Source organism: Rhinatrema bivittatum, chromosome 3, assembly GCF_901001135.1.
Source record: "Rhinatrema bivittatum chromosome 3, aRhiBiv1.1, whole genome shotgun sequence".
Taxonomy (NCBI): Eukaryota; Metazoa; Chordata; class Amphibia; order Gymnophiona; family Rhinatrematidae; genus Rhinatrema; species Rhinatrema bivittatum.
This window is the reverse complement of record NC_042617.1, coordinates 58428888-58446635: the sequence shown is the minus strand read 5'-3', so window position 1 is coordinate 58446635 and position 17748 is coordinate 58428888. Positions and strand designations below refer to the sequence as shown.

General features: G+C 47.1%; 1 protein-coding gene across 1 annotated transcript in view; it reads right to left on the bottom strand.

Annotated features, from left to right (window-relative positions):
- Positions 1 to 3174, bottom strand: part of UBR2 (ubiquitin protein ligase E3 component n-recognin 2) — a 426990-nt gene extending 423816 nt beyond the window's left edge. The window contains 1 exon segment of the mRNA XM_029593304.1: positions 3026 to 3174. Within this exon segment, the coding sequence (XP_029449164.1) occupies positions 3026 to 3103 (78 nt within the window). The 5' untranslated portion in view covers positions 3104 to 3174.
- Between the last annotated feature and the right edge of the window lie 14574 nt (positions 3175 to 17748).

Here is a 17748-nt window from a genome sequence, read left to right as displayed (position 1 = left end):
GTAGATGTTTGGTGGGTATTGTGTCAGAAGGGTGGAAGGAAGGTTTGGCTTTCTTGATGAAGGATTCGATTTCAAGTGCTGAGGTGCAGTCTAGGGATGCAAGAACTTTAGTGTAGTTACTAGAGATAGTTTGGTTGAGGTCAAGTTTAGAGTGGATGACGGGTGTAGTGGATGAAGTAGTGAAGTTGGCCAGCAGCTTGTCTATTTTGGCTTGGAAGAATGTGGCAAGTTCTTCACATTTGGGTTTGGCTACTTCATCTGGAATGTCAGGGGCTGCTGACTTGGTTAGTGAGGCAACGTAGTCGTATAGCACTCTAGGGTTGAATTGGAATTGATGTATTTTGGATGCGTAAAAGTCTCGTTTTGTCTTATTGAGTTTATCACTGTATAGATGTAAGGAGGATTTAAATTGGGCAAGGTGTGTGGGAGTGGGGTCATTACGCCAGATCTTCTCAGATTTCCGAAGGTGTTGCTTTAGGTTCTTTAGTTCTTGGGAGTACCAGGGTTTCCTTTTTTCTTTGTGTGTTGGAGAGATGAGTTTTGATTGCAGGGAGCAAGTAGTGTTGGCTATGTTATTGGTGATGTCGTGCCAGGAGGCAAGCACTGTGTCTGCATTGGTGAGGTCTAAGTGGTCTAGTTTGTTGGAGATCGCTGAGATGAGGTCATCTCTGGTACAGTTTTTCCTGTATTGAATGGTTTTATTCGTGTTGAAATGGTGGGGGGATGTCTTTAGGGAAGATGGCCCTAAGCATGCAAGTAAATCTACTACAACAAGGCTTAAGAAGAGATTTTGTATTTTGCACTGGCCAAGTCAAACTCCTGACCTAAACATTATAGAAATGTTATGGAAAGACCTAAAGTGAGCCATTTGTGTAAGGAAGCCCTCAAATGTCAGTTCTTTATGGAAGAATGGGCCAAAACTTCTTAAAGGCATTGTGAGAGTCTGATCAACAGTTACAGGAAATGTTTAGCTGAAGTTACTGCTGTTCAAGGAGACGCCTATCTTGTGTAACATATTATTACACAAGATTGTTGAAGCTTTTTGTTTCAACAAATCAAAATATATCCTTTTTATCTAAGTTATTTATTCAATAAGTTTATCTTTCTCCCTTATGAATGTTTAAATTAGGATCTATGTTTGAGTATAAAATTATGCTAAAATACAGAATATCCTAAGAGGGTCACAAAATTTCTCAGCACTGTACATTTTAAACAGAAAAAGCAAATGCTATTTTCAGTGTGCCTTTGAAGCATAAAAATAACTAGTAAAATATATTCCCACAAATGTATTCTTTTTCAACAGAACAATACATTTCACTGCTCATTACATTTTTCAATGTAAACACTGGAAGAAAACTGTTTACATACTACCCCCACAGGCTTCAAAGCTGCAGTGGTCCAAGGACAACATTTTATCTACCAGACAACCAAAACAGTTCAGATAGGTAGCCAGGTCAGCAGAATGGCACAGTGACAAGAGACATGAATGAGCACTGTTTGGTTACCATGGCAGCAGCACAATGATCAGAGGAAGCTAGCAATTGTATAACTCGTCTAATGGTGCTGGTGCCCTCTTGCTGTCAGAGGATGCCACCAACCAGTATAAAACCCTGCTGAAACTATTACTAAGGAGACCTCAGATACAGCTTTCCTGCTTCTCTAAACAAACCAGTGTGCCGCAGTTGTCCCTCTGCAGGAGGATCACAGATGTCAAAGATAAGAGTACATATACACACACTTTTCTACTTCCCCACTTTACAGACCTGATGACCTGGAAATAATAAATCAGGCTCATAATATATTCTTTATATTTCATCATAATCAAGAACTCACTATGACTCAAGCAAAGACAGAAAAAGCAGAAAGGGCAAACAAGAAAAGTCTGATCATGCCCCTAAATGATGTATGTAAGCAAACATTAACATTTTGATTCTCAAACATCTTAACCTAAAATCTGAAGTCCACTGACAATTTTCGAGGTTAACTAAAATCAACATTTTTCAATGGTCAGAAAATGTTTTTGATGTGAACTGCCTAGAACTTTAATATTTATTATTGGTATTAGAAATGAGCATTTCAGACTGAATGCAGTTGAAAAAAAATTTAAAAAAAGCTGGGAAACCTCACCCACAATCCTTCAAAGCCGATGTTGGATACATACCATTAAAACATCTCATAAATCCATCAACTAAATTAAAATTGTATTAATGATTTCTTAATCTAGTAAGTTTATTAGTAATCAGCACATACAAAAAATTAAATGCAAACATTTGGAGAAATAGTTTTTCTAAATTCTTGACAAAGGTGGTTAAAGCATTACATTAATCTCGAGTATCTCTGTGGCACGGTATAGGTAGCTAAGGCATACCTGGACTCCATCTATATCTAGTGCATAGTTTTGTTTCCTCAATTTTACTTGCAAAAAAATAAAAATAAACGATAGACTAGCTGCACGAAACTTAAGAATGAAAAAGGAGACATGATGGGGTAAAGGAAGCTAGAAATGAGACCCAACTATGAGCAAGCTCCGCAGTAAATACAGGGACCCAAGTTTCTCTCCCCCCCGGCAATGTAATCTTTGTCCCCACTGGTGGTTGTATCCTGCCCGTCGCTGGCGGTGCGGTAAAGCTCTGCCCGCTTTCTTTTTAAACCATCCTCTCCCCGATTAAAGGCTGCCATAGCTCCTATCCACCCCTGCAACGCAAACGAGAGACGGGGGAGGGAAACATCCCAAAAGCCGGCCGGCTGTACCCCGAGGACAGCCAGGCCGCCGCCGCCGCTGCAAGGTGCCAGCGCTAAGAGGGCTTCGCATGCCGCCTTCCGAGGAATAGCTCCAGGCTCCCAGCAGCCAGAATCCCGGGCCCGGCAACGGCCTCGCTGCCCCCGGGGTGGCTGAAGCGCAGCGGGTGGCCCCGGGGCGCCGCCTGCAGGACGGGGTCTGCCCAAGCCCTCCGGCTTTCGGGGGGAGAAAACAACAAGGAGTCGGCGCCGGTTCACCTCCCCTCCACCTGCTGCGGCCACGTACCAGCGCCACCGCCTTGGCCGAACATTCCAGCAAAGTCGGGTCTAAAGCCGGAACCTCCGGGTCCAGATCGGACGCCATCTTCCCCCGATGGAGATCCAAAACAGGAAGCGGAAAGAGCTCACATCCGCCGGCTGCTGCTGCTGCACGTTATACCGTCAGTGCGCGTTATACGGTGCTCTACAGTACCGAACTCAGCTCTGCCTGTCCAACACCACAGACAGCGGCATGGGGTGGGCCATGGCCCGAACAACTTCCCCCTCAGCATCAGCAATTAGGGGGGCTTAGGGGCAGGGACGGAGATTCCGTTATTTGTCTCCCCTCCACGCAACCAAAAAAAGTGTTCCGTTGTTCCTGCCCTTTACCTTGCCTGTAGCCACAGTGCTTCACTCAGCACTACATGTGCTGGGTGAAGCATATATGCATATTGTATATTATATGCAATATATATGCAATATATATTATACAATATGCATATATTGCATATTGTATATTGTACATAAGAACTTGTTATTCCCAAACACGTGTTTATATGCCGCCTACAAATGTTGATATCCTTCCTATTTATCAGAATTTCTTTGCCCCCCCCCGTTTAGATGGATAACCTCTATCATGCATCCCACTTAGTTAATTATTTATTGTATATTCTACTCTGTTAATTGTATGTTTTTTAATGTTCCTTATATAATTATATGATAATTGTAAAGCCTGTTGCTCAGTTCTGTTCTCTGTAAACCGACGAGATGTTCCCAACGTTCGTTGGTATATAAAAGCTATTAAATAAATAAATAAATAAATAAATAAATAAATAAATAAATGTGCTCTACTGTCTTAACCTTGTACTATCAACACTAACTCTAATTGTCTGCTGCCAGTACTGACTTTATCCAGCAGCCTATACTTTATTTGCTGATAGTGCTTTCTCTATCCTGCACTGCTGTACCTAAAATTGATTGATTTATTTATTTAGTAATTTTTATAATCCGACATTAGAAAGGCACATCATGTCGGTTCACATATTAACCAAAGCAAGGAAAATACATTATAACAGGGTAAAGGGATGATGACTGAAGAGAATAACTAAAGCAGAGGCAAGAAAAAATAGGAATGTAAACATTGATTAAATAGATTCAACAACAAAGGAAGAGCAACTATATATATATATATAAATAACTATATCTAGAGGGATAAAAAGAGTTCAAATGGCAAATGGTAAGTTACATAATCCAAAGGGGGGGGCAGGGTTAATGCCCTGGATTTCTGCCCAAAATACTCTGTACTCAGCCCACAGAGTACAGATTTTGGGATTTCTGCCCAAAATACTCTGTACTCTGCCCACAGAGTAAGATTTCATCTGTACTCTGTGGTGCTAATACTAATTATACAACATGATAAAGCAGCACCCCTTAGTGGGGGCGTCTCATATGTTTACAGTCATCCTATAGTAACCTACTTGATATTCAGTATTTCCTATAATGTTGACACAACCTTATAGTGCTGCACTTGACACTGACTTTAGCCTGTAGTGATGCATTTCAACAAAAGCCTTTCCTCTCTGGAACAGAACAAACCAGGACCTGCTTTAAGTTGGGTGTGTCCCAGTGGCATGCAGTCAAGGAATTCACTGAATTCCCGAAATGACATTTTTTTCCGGGGGGGATTGGCAAGGGAAGATTGGCCTATAAGGCCTGCCCTGGTGGTCCAGTCAGGCCAATCATATGGTTGGTGTTGATCACGCTGGCCCCAGGCCCCATAGCAGCACTTATCATACAGCAGGACCTGCCCCAGAAGATCTCTGCTCTCCTGCCTTGCTGCTTGCACGTTTTCACTGTGTCGGAGGCTCCCTGTGCCAAAGCTTTGAAAGCTGACAGCACCTCCCTCCTTAATTTCACCACCCCCCTCCCAAAACACTTAATTTCATAGTTCCTGGACATACCCAGATCAGTGGGTTATATCCTCCTACCAGCAGATGGAGGCAGAGAACAAACTTTGAGGCTCGGCTATGTAACTCTAGTGCCATGTTCTGCTTCTCAGTATTTCTCTGCCTACAGCAGATGGTGGTCATGCATCCTGCAGCTCTGGACTGAGTTTTTGCAGGGCTCCCCGAGGTGTGAGGTTCCGATCGCGGGCCATCCCTTGGGTGGAGCAGGGCAAACGGGGGGTTGGATTCTTCCGGCTGAAGAGCCCTTGGCTTCCGGGGAGTTGGATAGCCAGGGGCCTGGTTCCCTTCACTCCCTGAAGCCCTCTTCCAGTGCCTCCTAAAAGAAAGTACCCCTGTGGGGATTTTTTTTATTCTTACTTCCTGAGTTGAAAAAAATTTTTTTCTTGCTTTCAGTTTTTTTCTCTGCAGGGGCTTTTCTCTGAGGCTTGCCGTTTTTAGGCAGTGCTCTGCTGGGGGAGGAGGAGCATTCTAATTCCCGGAGCCTCCTCGGGTGGGGAAGTAGCTCCTAGGAATATTTTGGCCTCAGGGCAGACATTCTGAGGGCCTGGGCTAGACTGGGAACCATTTTGTTTTTTTGTGCTAGACTCAGCCCGTCAGATTTCTTCCTTCTGGTAACCCAGTGGACCTGGGAGAAGGACTGCCATGTCTAAAAGTGCCCTGGTGAAGGTTTGTAGGGCCTGTGGCCTGGTTTTAGAGTGGATGCTCACTCTCTCTGTGCCTCATGTGCTGCGGGGGAGGGTTCTTCTGCCAAGGGTCAGAAGCCCAGAAAGCCTAGGAATGTACCTGCGGGAAAAGCAGGATTGACTGCTATACCCCCGGGGTCAAAGGTTACCCAGGGGAAGAAGGCTAAGGAAGTGTCTCCCCCCCTCCCCCGCTTTGTCCATCTGTGATGGAACCAGGCCAGGGAGACCTGAAGGATACAGCTTCAGATTCCAGTAGCAAGGATATGGGACCTGGTGGCTTTTCCCCGGAGTTTGTGCTACTGATGCATGAGGCCTTCCTGGCTAGGAAGGCTGCAAAGAGGAGGTCTCAGGACAGCGCTGATGGCTCTGCTAAGAGTCTAAAGACTCAGGTCCTGCCTTCTCCGGGCCCTCAGACTGCCATGCCCCATGGTGACTCTGACCCTGATCCGGACCCAGAGGCCGGTGGGGATGACCCGATGTTGCTGGATGCCCCAGGGAGGGGGGGATGATGACCCTTGGGTGGTTTGGCTATTTAAGCAGGAGGAATTGCATCCCCTTATTCCCCAAGTACTGGAGGAATTAGAGCTCAAACTGTCACAGGAGGATTCGGACAGCGAAGGGGTCAACCCGGTCCTGAATGGGCTGCGAGGACCCCCCCTCGGCTTCCCCAATTCCGAGGAAAATACAGAAGCTTATCAGCAGGGAATGCGATGCCCCAGTTGCTGGCCTCAAGGTTGGACGGGCCATGGCCAAACTGTATCCACTGTCAGAGGAGCATTTGCAGTCCTTTCAGACCCCCAAGGTAGATGTGGCGGTCTCTGCCGTTAAGCAGCAAACTAAGTTCTTGGAGGAGAAGTCCATTACCTGCTATTAGTTAAGTTGACTTAGAAAATAGCCACTGCTATTACTAGCTACGGTAACATGGACCAGACTTAGTTTTTGGGTACTTGCCAGGTTCTTAAGGCCTGGATTGGCCACTGTTGGAAACAGGATGCTGGGCTTGATGGATCCTTGGTCTGACCCAGTATGGCATGTTCTTATGTACCATTCCTGTGGCAGGTTCGGCAGCCCTGAAGGATGCCCAGGATCGAAAATTGGAAGTCCACCTGGAGCGCCTTTTTGAAGTCTCGGCTTTGAGCCTCAGAGCGGCTGATGTGCCAGTATGATGCAGCGCACCTGTCTGTGTTGGATTCAGCAACCACAGGATCCGTCAGCCTCTGGGACCATGTCCCAGGCACAGGCGGCACGACTAGAGGTGGAAGTGGCTTACACGGCGGATGCCCTGTATGACCTCATAAGGACTTTGGCACGTTCCATGGCCTCTTCAGTAGCGGCCCGACGCTTGCTGTGGCTCTGGAATTGGTCGGCTGACTCTTCTTCTTCTAAAGCACGTTTATGTAACCTTCCCTTCAGGAAGAAGCTCCTATCTGGTGAGGACTTGGACCAGCTGGTAAAGTCACTTTGAGAATCCAAAGGGAATAGGCTCCCGGAGGATAGAAAGCCTTTTCGGAAAGCCTTTGCCCCAAGGATCCGGGTCAGAGATGCCAGAAGATCTAAGTCAGGAAGAAGGGGTTCCTCCGCTTCCTCTGGATTCAGGCCTTCCTCGGGATGTCAGCAGTCCTTTCGGGGACCCAGCCGGGCTGCGAGAGGAGGTTCCGGCCAGGGAACTGCAGCCCGCAAAATCTCCCAATGATATCAGGATCACCCACTCCCCTGAGACGGCTGGTAGGAGGATAATCCACATAGGTTACGCCTTAGAATTTTCTCACCCGCCCAAAGACGCCTTCCTGGTGTCGCGCTGTTCTTCCCCAGACAAGTGAGCCACGGTGGAAACCACGCTACACCGTCTGATAAGCCTGCAGGCCATCGTTACAGTTCCAGAGGCGGAACAAGGGGCAGGAAGGTACTCCGTGTACTTTATGGTGCCAAAGATAAAGGGGACATTTCGGCCCATTCTGGACCTCCAAAAGGTGAACCGGAGTCTGAAAGTCCCACATTTTTTAATGGATACCCTGCGCACAGTGACTGTGGCAGTACACAAGGGAGAGTTCCTCGCCTCCTTGGACCTCACAGAGGCCAACCTCCGTATCCCAATCCGGAGCGATCATCAGCGGTTCCCGATCCTGGGACAGCAATTACAGTTTTGTGCGCTCCCCTTCGGGCTGGCATCGGCATCCAGCACCTTCACCAAGGTTGTGGTAGTTGCGGCAGCCTGTTAGTGTTCGTGGTAGTTGTGGGTGGATCCTTGGGCCGGTGGCAGATGACCACGTCCTCGGGGGAAGATCCCAAGAGGGACCACCGGTCAGGCTCAGAGTATGGAGACAGACACACACTAGTTCTTTTATTAAACAGTATATCGAACCACCAGAGGTGGCAGTAGTGAGCTGGAAGTGCCCGGCTGGGCTGTAGTCCCTCAGATACTGGAACAGCGATCCTGGATAACTGAGCTGTAGAGAAACTGAATATAGTGAGTAGGCAGAGTATGCAGCATTCAGGAACAGAACCTTGATGGTAATACTCACACAATAGTCTCTTAGAGGCAGCCCAAGAGCTGGAATGAAGTAGGCCCTCGAGGAGCGAGTACCTGGTTCCAAGGAACGCTCTGAGAGCGCGATGGTAACTCAGTGGTGTTGTAGGCAGCGATGACTTCCTGGCAGAAGTGGTATACAGTAGCAAGTCCGGGAACAAGGGCCCTCGAGGAGCGAGTACCAATTCCAGACTGCAATCTGAAAAGCAAAGAGAAAGCGAGGCCCCTGAGGAGCGGGTACCCCTGGTAAGTCCGAGGAGGCAGAGTAGCATGGTATGCGGAGAGCAAATCCCATCCACCGATACCTGGAGGAAAGCCCTTGCTAACTCGATTCGTTAACGATTTCAGAGACCTTAAATATCCGGTGAGGATGACGTCACCTCAGGGGGACACCCCTGAGGTTCGCGCCACTGCTGGTACTTGAGTCGGGGCCACGCTGCGCATGCGGCCTTAGGCTGCTGGGAAACATGGCGGTGTGCAGCGTCTAGCTGGTCCGGGGTCGCCGGAGGGGAGCGTCAAGAGGACCCCGCAGCAGCCAAACTTCCAACAGGCAAAGAGGGAGTCGCCAAAGAGGTAAGGTAGGAGTAGTGGAGATATAGGGCAGCGACGGTCGCACCACAGCCCTTCGGCGGGAAGGAGTATTGGTGCACCCGTACCTCGACGACTGCCTCCTCTGGGCAAAGTCGGAGGAGGACTGTCAGTGGACTATTCATCATGTGACCCACATGCTGCAGTCGTTAGGGTGGGTGATCAACCTTGCGAAGTCACCTGATTCCTTCCCAGGTCCTGGAATACCTAGGGGCTCGCCTTGACACTCATCTGGGCCGGGTGTTTCTGACAAGAATGGATGCGCAAATTGCAACAGCAGGTGATTTGCTTGAGGACAACACAGACTCCTACGGCCTGGGACTATCTTCAGGTACTGAGATCTATGGCCTCAACAATTGATCTCGTCCTATAGTCTTTTGCTCACTCGAGGCTGTGGCAGAAAGCTCGTCCCGATGGAGCCCAGTGTCAGAGCAGTATCAGGTTCAGCTGCCTCTCACCTCGCAGTCCAGATCCAGCCTGGCATGGTGGCTTGTGGATTCCAGTCTCCAGTGAGGAATGCCCCTTGAAACCCCAGACTGGGTAGTAGTGTCCACGGATATCAGCCTCCGAGGCTGGGGGGCAGTATGCCTGGGCAGAGCGGCACAGGGTGTGTGGCTAGAATCAGAACAAGCTTGGTCCATCAACTGCCTAGAAACCAGGGCCATCAGCGGGGCTTTGGAAGCATTTCTGGATCTGGTGCAGGGTCGGATGGTTCGAGTATTTTCCGACAACGCCACCACGGTGGCATACCTCAACCACCAGGATGGTACAAAGAGCCCTGCCGTAGCCCGAGAAGCTCATCTCCTCTTCGCCTGGGCCGAGCGCCATCTGGAGGGCATTTCTGCCTCACACGTGGCAGGCATGGACAACATCCAGGCGGACTTCCTCAGCAGGCAACAGCTGGATCCAGGGGAGTGGGAGCTGTCCAGAGAAGCGTGGAACCTCATTTGTGCCAGATGGGGAACTCCCCAGTTGGACCTCATGGCGACCGGCCTCAACGCAAAGACAACGTGTTTTTTCAGTCGACGGAAAGAGATGGGGTCGGTAGGTCTCGATGCCCTGGTGTCCAAATGGCCAGCAGGGATTCTGTTGTATGCCTTTCCTCCTTGGCCTCTCATCGGGCGAATCCTCAGATGAGTGGAACAGTACAGAGGTCAAGTAGTGCTGGTGGCTCCGGAATGGCCACATCGCCCTTGGTTTGCAGATCTGGTACGGCTAGCCACAGACGAATCATTAAGGCTGGCACATTTACCGAACCTGTTGCGCCAGGGCCCTATCTTCTCAGATCGGGATGATCGCTTCTCTCACGCGGCTTGGCTTTTGAAAGGCGGCGTCTGCAGCTGAAGGGGTATTCAGAGCCAGTGATTGCCACGCTGCTACAGTCCAGGCGCCCGTCCACTTCCAGGGCGTACGTGTGAGTGTGGTCAGTGTTTGAGTCCTAGTATGCACAACAGGGGATTGGGCCAGAGTTGGCGTCCACCCCTCATATTCTGGCGTTTCTACAACAAGGGCTCTCCAGGGGCCTAGTGTATAATTCCCTACGAGTTCAGGTTTCCGCCCTAGGATGTTTTAGGGGACGAATAGATGGCAGATCCCTGGCCTGCCACCCCGATGTGATTCGCTTCCTCAAAGGAGTCAAGCATTTGAAGCCGCCTGTTCGGAAACTATGCCTGGAGTGGAACTTGAACCTTGTCCTACGGGCGTTGTGTGTACCGCCCTTTGAGCCAGTGGGTCAGGCTTCTCTCAAGGACCTGACCCTGAAGATGGACTTCTTAGTGGCTATTTGCTCAGCGCGATGCATTTCAGAATTACAGGCCCTGTTCTGCCGGGATCCGTTTTTGCGGATTTCAGCGGACAGAATATCCTTACGATGGTGCCGTCCTTTCTGCCTAAGGTGGTGTCCACCATTCATATTAATCAGGCGGTAGAGCTCCCTGGCTTTCCAGACTGGTCCCACGAATCAGCAACAGAGACCTGCATTTGTTGGATGTGCGTAGGATTTTATTGCGCTATTTCCTTCCGGAAATTGGATCATTTATTTATTCTGTTTGGTGATCCTAGGCGTGGGGACAAGGCATCCAAGGCTACTTTTTCTATTGCTTCAGCATATATTTGCAACGGTTGCGCTGTTCTGTTCAGTTTGACAGCGCATTTGACGCGGGCACAAGTGGCCTCTTGGGCAGAGTGCCAGCTGGTTTTGCCACAGGAGATATGTAGGGCCACGGTTTGGTCCTCTCTGCATACCTTTTCCAAGCATTACTGCTTGGATGGTAAGGCGCCAGAGGACTCCAATTTTGGGGAACAAGTGCTTCGAGCGGGTCTTTCGGGATCCCCCCCAGTGTAGTGTGGCTTTTGTAAATTCCACTGGTCTGGACTGATCTGGGTATGTCCAGGAAAGGAAAATTGGTTCTTACCTGCTAATTTTTGTTCCTGTAATACCACAGATCAGTCCAGAGACCCGCCCAGACGTGGCTGCCGAAAGATTGGCTGTCCTTTAGGGGAGCTACTGTGTTGAGGAATTCTGAAGGAAGTGCTCCTTTTACCAATATTAACGGAGTTGGGGGTAGGATTTCCAACCTTAGGGGAATCCAATCCTCCTGTTTTTCCTTTTTCTGGATGTTCGCCTTTCAGGGTGAATAGATGTTTAAAAGCTATTTTCAATGGTTTGTTGCTTGGGCATCGACCAATACTGAGGAGCTGCAGATGGCACTAGAGTTATATAGCCGGGCCTCGAAGTTTGTTCTCTGCCTCCATCTGCTGGTAGGAGGATATAACCCACTGGTCTGGACTGATCTGTGGTATTACAGGAACGAAAATTAGCAGGTAAGAACCAATTTTCCTTTCTTTGCTTTTCATATGGGGGCTCACCCACCAGGGCAGTTTTCTCGAAGAGCCACTACCAGCAATTGGCTCCCCATTCTGACTTCCATCCAGCCACGGATCTTACAGTGAGTATCTGCTGAAATGAAAAGAAAGGTAGGCAATTCTGTCTTTCTTTTCCTCCCACCCATCCCTAAGCAGATTCTTTGATTTTTAGACTTATCCTGGTTAAGACCGCAAGAGACATTTTCACATCAAAAATCAATCAGGGATTTATCTGACATAAGGGAGTGATGCAGCCCTTATCAAAGGATTAAGTGTCCCTTTGCAGGCCTTTGCTACTAAAATGTCATATCACATAAATATAAAGAACTTTAGTTTATACATCCCTACTCCCTTAGCAACCTAAATTGATTAGGAACACAATATTAAGATGCAGATAGCAGTGAGATGGGGGCCTTCCAGTCTTTTGTATTGAGTGCCACATGTATGATTATCTACCAGTTGGTGAGGAGTTGCATGTGTGCACCTATGCAAAAAGCTCCTAGCTCTCAGAGAACAAATCCGATCTCTGGAGGATAGAGTGGCAGACCTGGAGGAGCTGAAACAGTCAGATATATAGAGGAGATCTTCAGGGACAGAGTAGCCAAGTCCCAACTCCAATCTGGCAATCCCTGTGCTGCCTTGGAGAGAATCAACCTGGTGTAGCAGGAAATGATCATATAGCTAGGGTTTGCTGTCCAGGTGATGCATTATCCTCTTGGACCGAGGAAGGATTTCCAAGGGCTTGTGCCCAGGAGGGAAGGGTTAGGTTGGTTATCATATTTGGTGGGTCAATCATTAGGAATTTAATAACTGAGTGGCTGGTGGACGTGAGGATCACTTGATAACTTGCCAGCCCGGTGAGGTGATGGTGGGCCACATGCATCACTTAGTATTTTAGACAGGGCTGAGATGAAGCCAGCTTTTGTGGTAGATGTGGGCACCAACGACATAAGAAGGTGTGGGAGGGAGATTCTGGAAGCCAAATTTAGGCTTTTAGGTAGAAAGTTGAAAACTAGAATCTCCAGGATAGCATTCTTTGAAATGCTTCCCATTTCATGCGCGGGACCCCAAAGGTAGCCAGATCTCTGGAGTCTCAATGCATGATGGTTCAGCAAAAAGGGCTTTAGTTTTGTTAGGAACTGGGCAACATTTTGGGGAAGGGAAGGGGGAGTCTATTCTAAAAGGATGAGTTCCACCTTAACCAGGGTGGAACCAGACTGCAGGCGTTAACCTTTAAAAAGGAGATAGAGCAGCTTTTAAACTAGAACAAAGGGGAAAGCCGACAGTCGCTCAGCAGCGCATGGTTCGAAGAGAGGTATCTTCAAAGGATACTAATGATGCATTAGAATTAGGGCATCCCGACAGTGAGGTTCCAATAATTAGAAAAAAAATAGTCCAAGTGCCTGAACTAAAAACTCACCTGAGCTAAAAAATTCTAACTTATCCCTATCAATTAAAAAGCAGAATGAAAATACAAACAAAAAACAAACTTTGAAATGTTTGTATGCTAATGCCAGAAGTCTAAGAAGTAAGATGGGAGAACTAGAATGTATAGCAGTGAATGATGACATAGACTTAATTGGCATCTCAGAGACATGGTCGAAAGAGGATAACCAATGGGATAATGCTATACCGGGGTACAAATTATATCGCAATGACAGAGAGGAGCACCCGGGAGGAGGTGTGGCGCTTTATGTCCGGGATGGCATAGAGTCCAAAAGGATAAACATCATGCATGAGACTAAATACAAAATTGAATCTTTATGGGTAGAAATCCCTTGTGTGCCGGGGAAGACTATAGTGATAGGGGTATACTACCATTCACCTGGTCAAGATGGTGAGACAGACAGTGAAATGCTAAGAGAAATTAGGGAAGCTAACCAAATTGGTAGTGCAGTAATAATGGGAGACTTCAATTACCCCAATATTGACTGGGTAAATGTATCATCGGTACACGCTAGAGAGATAACGTTCCTGGATGGAATAAATGATAGCTTTATGGAGCAATTGGTTCAGGAACCGATGAGAAAGGGAGCAATTTTAGATCTAATTCTCAGTGGAGCACAGGACTTGGTGAGAGAGGTAATGGTGGTGGGGCCACTTGGCAATAGTGATCATAATATGATCAAATTTGATTTAATGACTGGAAGAGGAACAGTGTGCAAATCCAAGGTTCTTGTGCTAAACTTTCAAAAGGGACATTTTGATAAAATGAGAAAAATTGTTAGAAAAAAACTGAAAAGTAAAAAATGTCCAAGAGGCGTGGTCATTGTTAAAAAAATACCATTCTAGAAGCACAGTCCAGATGTATTCCACACATTAAGAAAGGTGGAAAGAAGGCAAAACGATTACCGGCATGGTTAAAAGGGAGGTGAAAGAAGCTATTTTAGCCAAAAGATCTTCATTCAAAAATTGGAAGAAGGATCAAACAGAAGAAAATAGGATAAAGCATAAACGTTGGCAAGTTAAATGTAAGAATTTGAAAAGAAGATGGCTGTAGAGGCAAAAACTCACAGTAAAAACTTTTTTAAATATATTCGAAGCAGAAAGCCTGTGAGGGAGTCAGTTGGACCATTAGATGATCGAGGGGATTAAAGGGGCACTTAGAGAAGATAAGGCCATCGCGGAAAGATTAAATGATTTCTTTGCTTCGGTGTTTACTGAAGAGGATGTTGGGGAGGTATCCGTAATGGAGAAGGTTTTCATGGGTAATGATTCAGATGGACTGAATCAAATCACGGTGAACCTAGAAGATGTGGTAGGCCTGATTGACAAACTAAAGAGTAGTAAATCACCTGGACCAGATGGTATACACCCCAGAGTTCTGAAGGAACTAAAAAATGAAATTTCAGACCTACTAGTAAAAATTTGTAACCTAACATTAAAATCATCCATTGTACCTGAAGACTGGAGGATAGCAAATGTAACCCCAATATTTAAAAAGGGCTCCAGGGGCGATCCGGGAAACTACAGACCGGTTAGCCTGACTTCAATGCCAGGAAAAATAGTGGAAAGTGTTCTAAACATCAAAATCACAGAACATATAGAAAGACATGGTTTAATGGAACAAAGTCAGCATGGCTTTACCCAGGGCAAGTCTTGCCTCACAAATCTGCTTCACTTTTTTGAAGGAGTTAATAAACATGTGGATAAAGGTGAACCGGTAGATGTAGTATACTTGAATTTTCAGAAGGCGTTTGACAAAGTTCCTCATGAGAGGCTTCTAGGAAAAGTAAAAAGTCATGGGATAGGTGGCGATGTCCTTTCGTGGATTGCAAACTGGCTAAAAGACAGGAAAAAGAGAGTAGGATTAAATGGACAATTTTTTCAGTGGACAGTGGAGTGCCTCAGGGATCTGTATTGGGACCCTTACTTTTCAATATATTTATAAATGATCTGGAAAGAAATACGACGAGTGAGATAATCAAATTTGCAGATGACACAAAATTGTTCAGAGTAGTTAAATCACAAGCAGATTGTGATAAATTGCAGGAAGACCTTGTGAGACTGGAAAATTGGGCATCCAAATGGCAGATGAAATTTAATGTGGATAAGTGCAAGGTGATGCATATAGGGAAAAATAACCCATGCTATAATTACACAATGTTGGGTTCCATATTAGGTGCTACAACCCAAGAAAGAGATCTAGGCGTCATAGTGGATAACACATTGAAATCGTCGGTTCAGTGTGCTGCAGCAGTCAAAAAAGCAAACAGAATGTTGGGAATTATTAGAAAGGGAATGGTGAATAAAACGGAAAATGTCATAATGCCTCTGCATGGCTCCATGGTGAGACCGCACCTTGAATACTGTGTACAATTCTGGTCGCCGCATCTCAAAAAAGATATACCGTAATTGCGATGGAGAAGGTACAGAGAAGGGCTACCAAAATGATAAGGGGAATGGAACAGCTCCCCTATGAGGAAAGACTAAAGAGGTTAGGACTTTTCAGCTTAGAGAAGAGAAGGCTGAGGGGGGATATGATAGAGATGTTTAAAATCATGAGAGATCTAGAAAGGGTAGATGTGAATTGGTTATTTACTCTTTCGGATAGTAGAAAGACTAGGGGGCACTCCATGAAGTTAGCATGGGGCACATTTAAAACTAATCGGAGAAAGTTCTTTTTTACTCAACGCACAATTAAACTCTGGAATTTGTTGCCAGAGGATGTGGTTAGTGCAGTTAGTATAGCTGTGTTTAAAAAAGGATTGGATAAGTTTTTGGAGGAGAAGTCCATTACCTGCTATTAAGTTCACTTAGGGGTAGATTTTCAGACCGCGCGAATAGGCGTACATTTGCTGGCGCATCAGGCGCAAGCAAAAGTACGCGGGATTTTAGTAGATATGCGCGGAGCCGTGCGGAGCCGCTAAAATCCAGGATCGGCGCGCGCAAGGCTATGGATTCTGTATAGCTGGCGCGCGCCGAGCCGCGCAGCCTACCTCCGTTCCCTCCGAGGTCGCTCCGAAATCGGAGCGTCCTCGGAGGGAACTTTCTTTTGCCCTCCCCTCCCCTTCCCCTCCCCCTCCCTTCCCCTACCTAACCCACCCGCCCGGCCCTGTCTAAACCCCCCCTTACCTTTGTCAGGGGATTTACGCCTCGCCGGGACGCAACCTGGGGGCAGGTCCAGAGGGCGCGGCCACGCCCCCGGACCTGCTCCCGACATGCCCCCAAAACGGCGCTGCGCTCGGTCCCGCCCCCGACACGCCCCCTCCGAAAACCCCGGGGCTTATGCGAGTCCCGGGGCTCTGCGCGCGCCGATAGGCCTATGTAAAATAGGCTCACCGGCGCGCAGGGCCCTGCTCTCCTAAATCCGCCCGGATTTGGGCGGATTTAGGTGAGCAGGGCTCTTAAAATTCGCCCCTTAGAGAATAGCCACTGCCATTAGCAATGGTAACATGGAATAGACTTAGTTTTTGGGTACTTGCCAGGTTCTTATGGCCTGGATTGGCCACTGTTGGAAACAGGATGCTGGGCTTGATGGACCCTTGGTCTGACCCAGTATGGCATTTTCTTATGTTCTTATGTTCCTGTACTGGCCTCTGATAGGCAGGATTGTTTGAAAGATTGCATGTCAGGGCAACACTAATTTTGGTGGCTCTGGATTGACCCTGGAGGCCTTGGTATGCCGATCTGCAGAGACTGTTGGTGGGTAGTCCCCTCAGACTGCTGCTTCAGAATGATCTGTTGCAGCAGGGACTCATTCTATATGAAAATCCGGGTCAGTTTTGTCTTATGGTTTGGCCCTTGAGAGAGCTCGGTTGTTATAGCATGCTTACTCTACTGCAGTGATTTCCACCTTGCTTTCGGCCAGGACGTTTTCTACTTCTCTGGCTTACATTAATGTTTGGAGAGTTGAGCAAGGTTTTCAGCTTTCCAAAGTGGAAATTCTATTCATTTTGGAATTTTTACAGGAAGGATTGTGTAAAGGTTTGACCCTTAATGACTTGAAGATTCAAGTGGCAGCTCTCACTTGTTATAGGGGGTGAGTCAGCAGTGGGCCTTTGTCTTCACATCTGGATGTGTCCCAGTTCTTGAAGAGAGTTAAGCATCTTCATCCTACTTTGCGACTGGCAGTACTTCTGTGGGCCCTTAATCTGGTCCTGAATTTCTTGGCTGGTCCGACTTTTCGGCCACTTCGTGGATTCTCCTTGCTGCTGCTTATCTTGCCAATATTTTTTTTTTTTATTGGCAATCTGTTCTGCACATCAGGTTTCCGAACTACAGGCTCTTTATTGCCGTGAGCCTTTTCTACGTGTGACTCCAGGAACGGTACAGCTTCGGACTGTGTTTTCCTTTTTGCCGAAGGTGGTTTCGTACTTTCATTTGAATCAGTCTATTTCCCTGCCCACATTGGACAGGGATGAGAGTGAGTATCGTCTTTTGCATACCTTGGATGTCAAGCAGCATCTGTTGTGGTACTTGGAGGTTAATAAACTTGTCCCGAAGTCTGATCGACTTCTTCATGCATCCCATAATTTTGGCACACGCTGGGCTTTTAAAATTCACGTGTTTATTTTAATAACCTGCAATAGGGCGAAGTGAAGGACCTAGCATGGTAATGAGGAGAGTGGCATAAAAATATAGGATTTTTCATGTGGAATTAAATAATTACAATATAAAT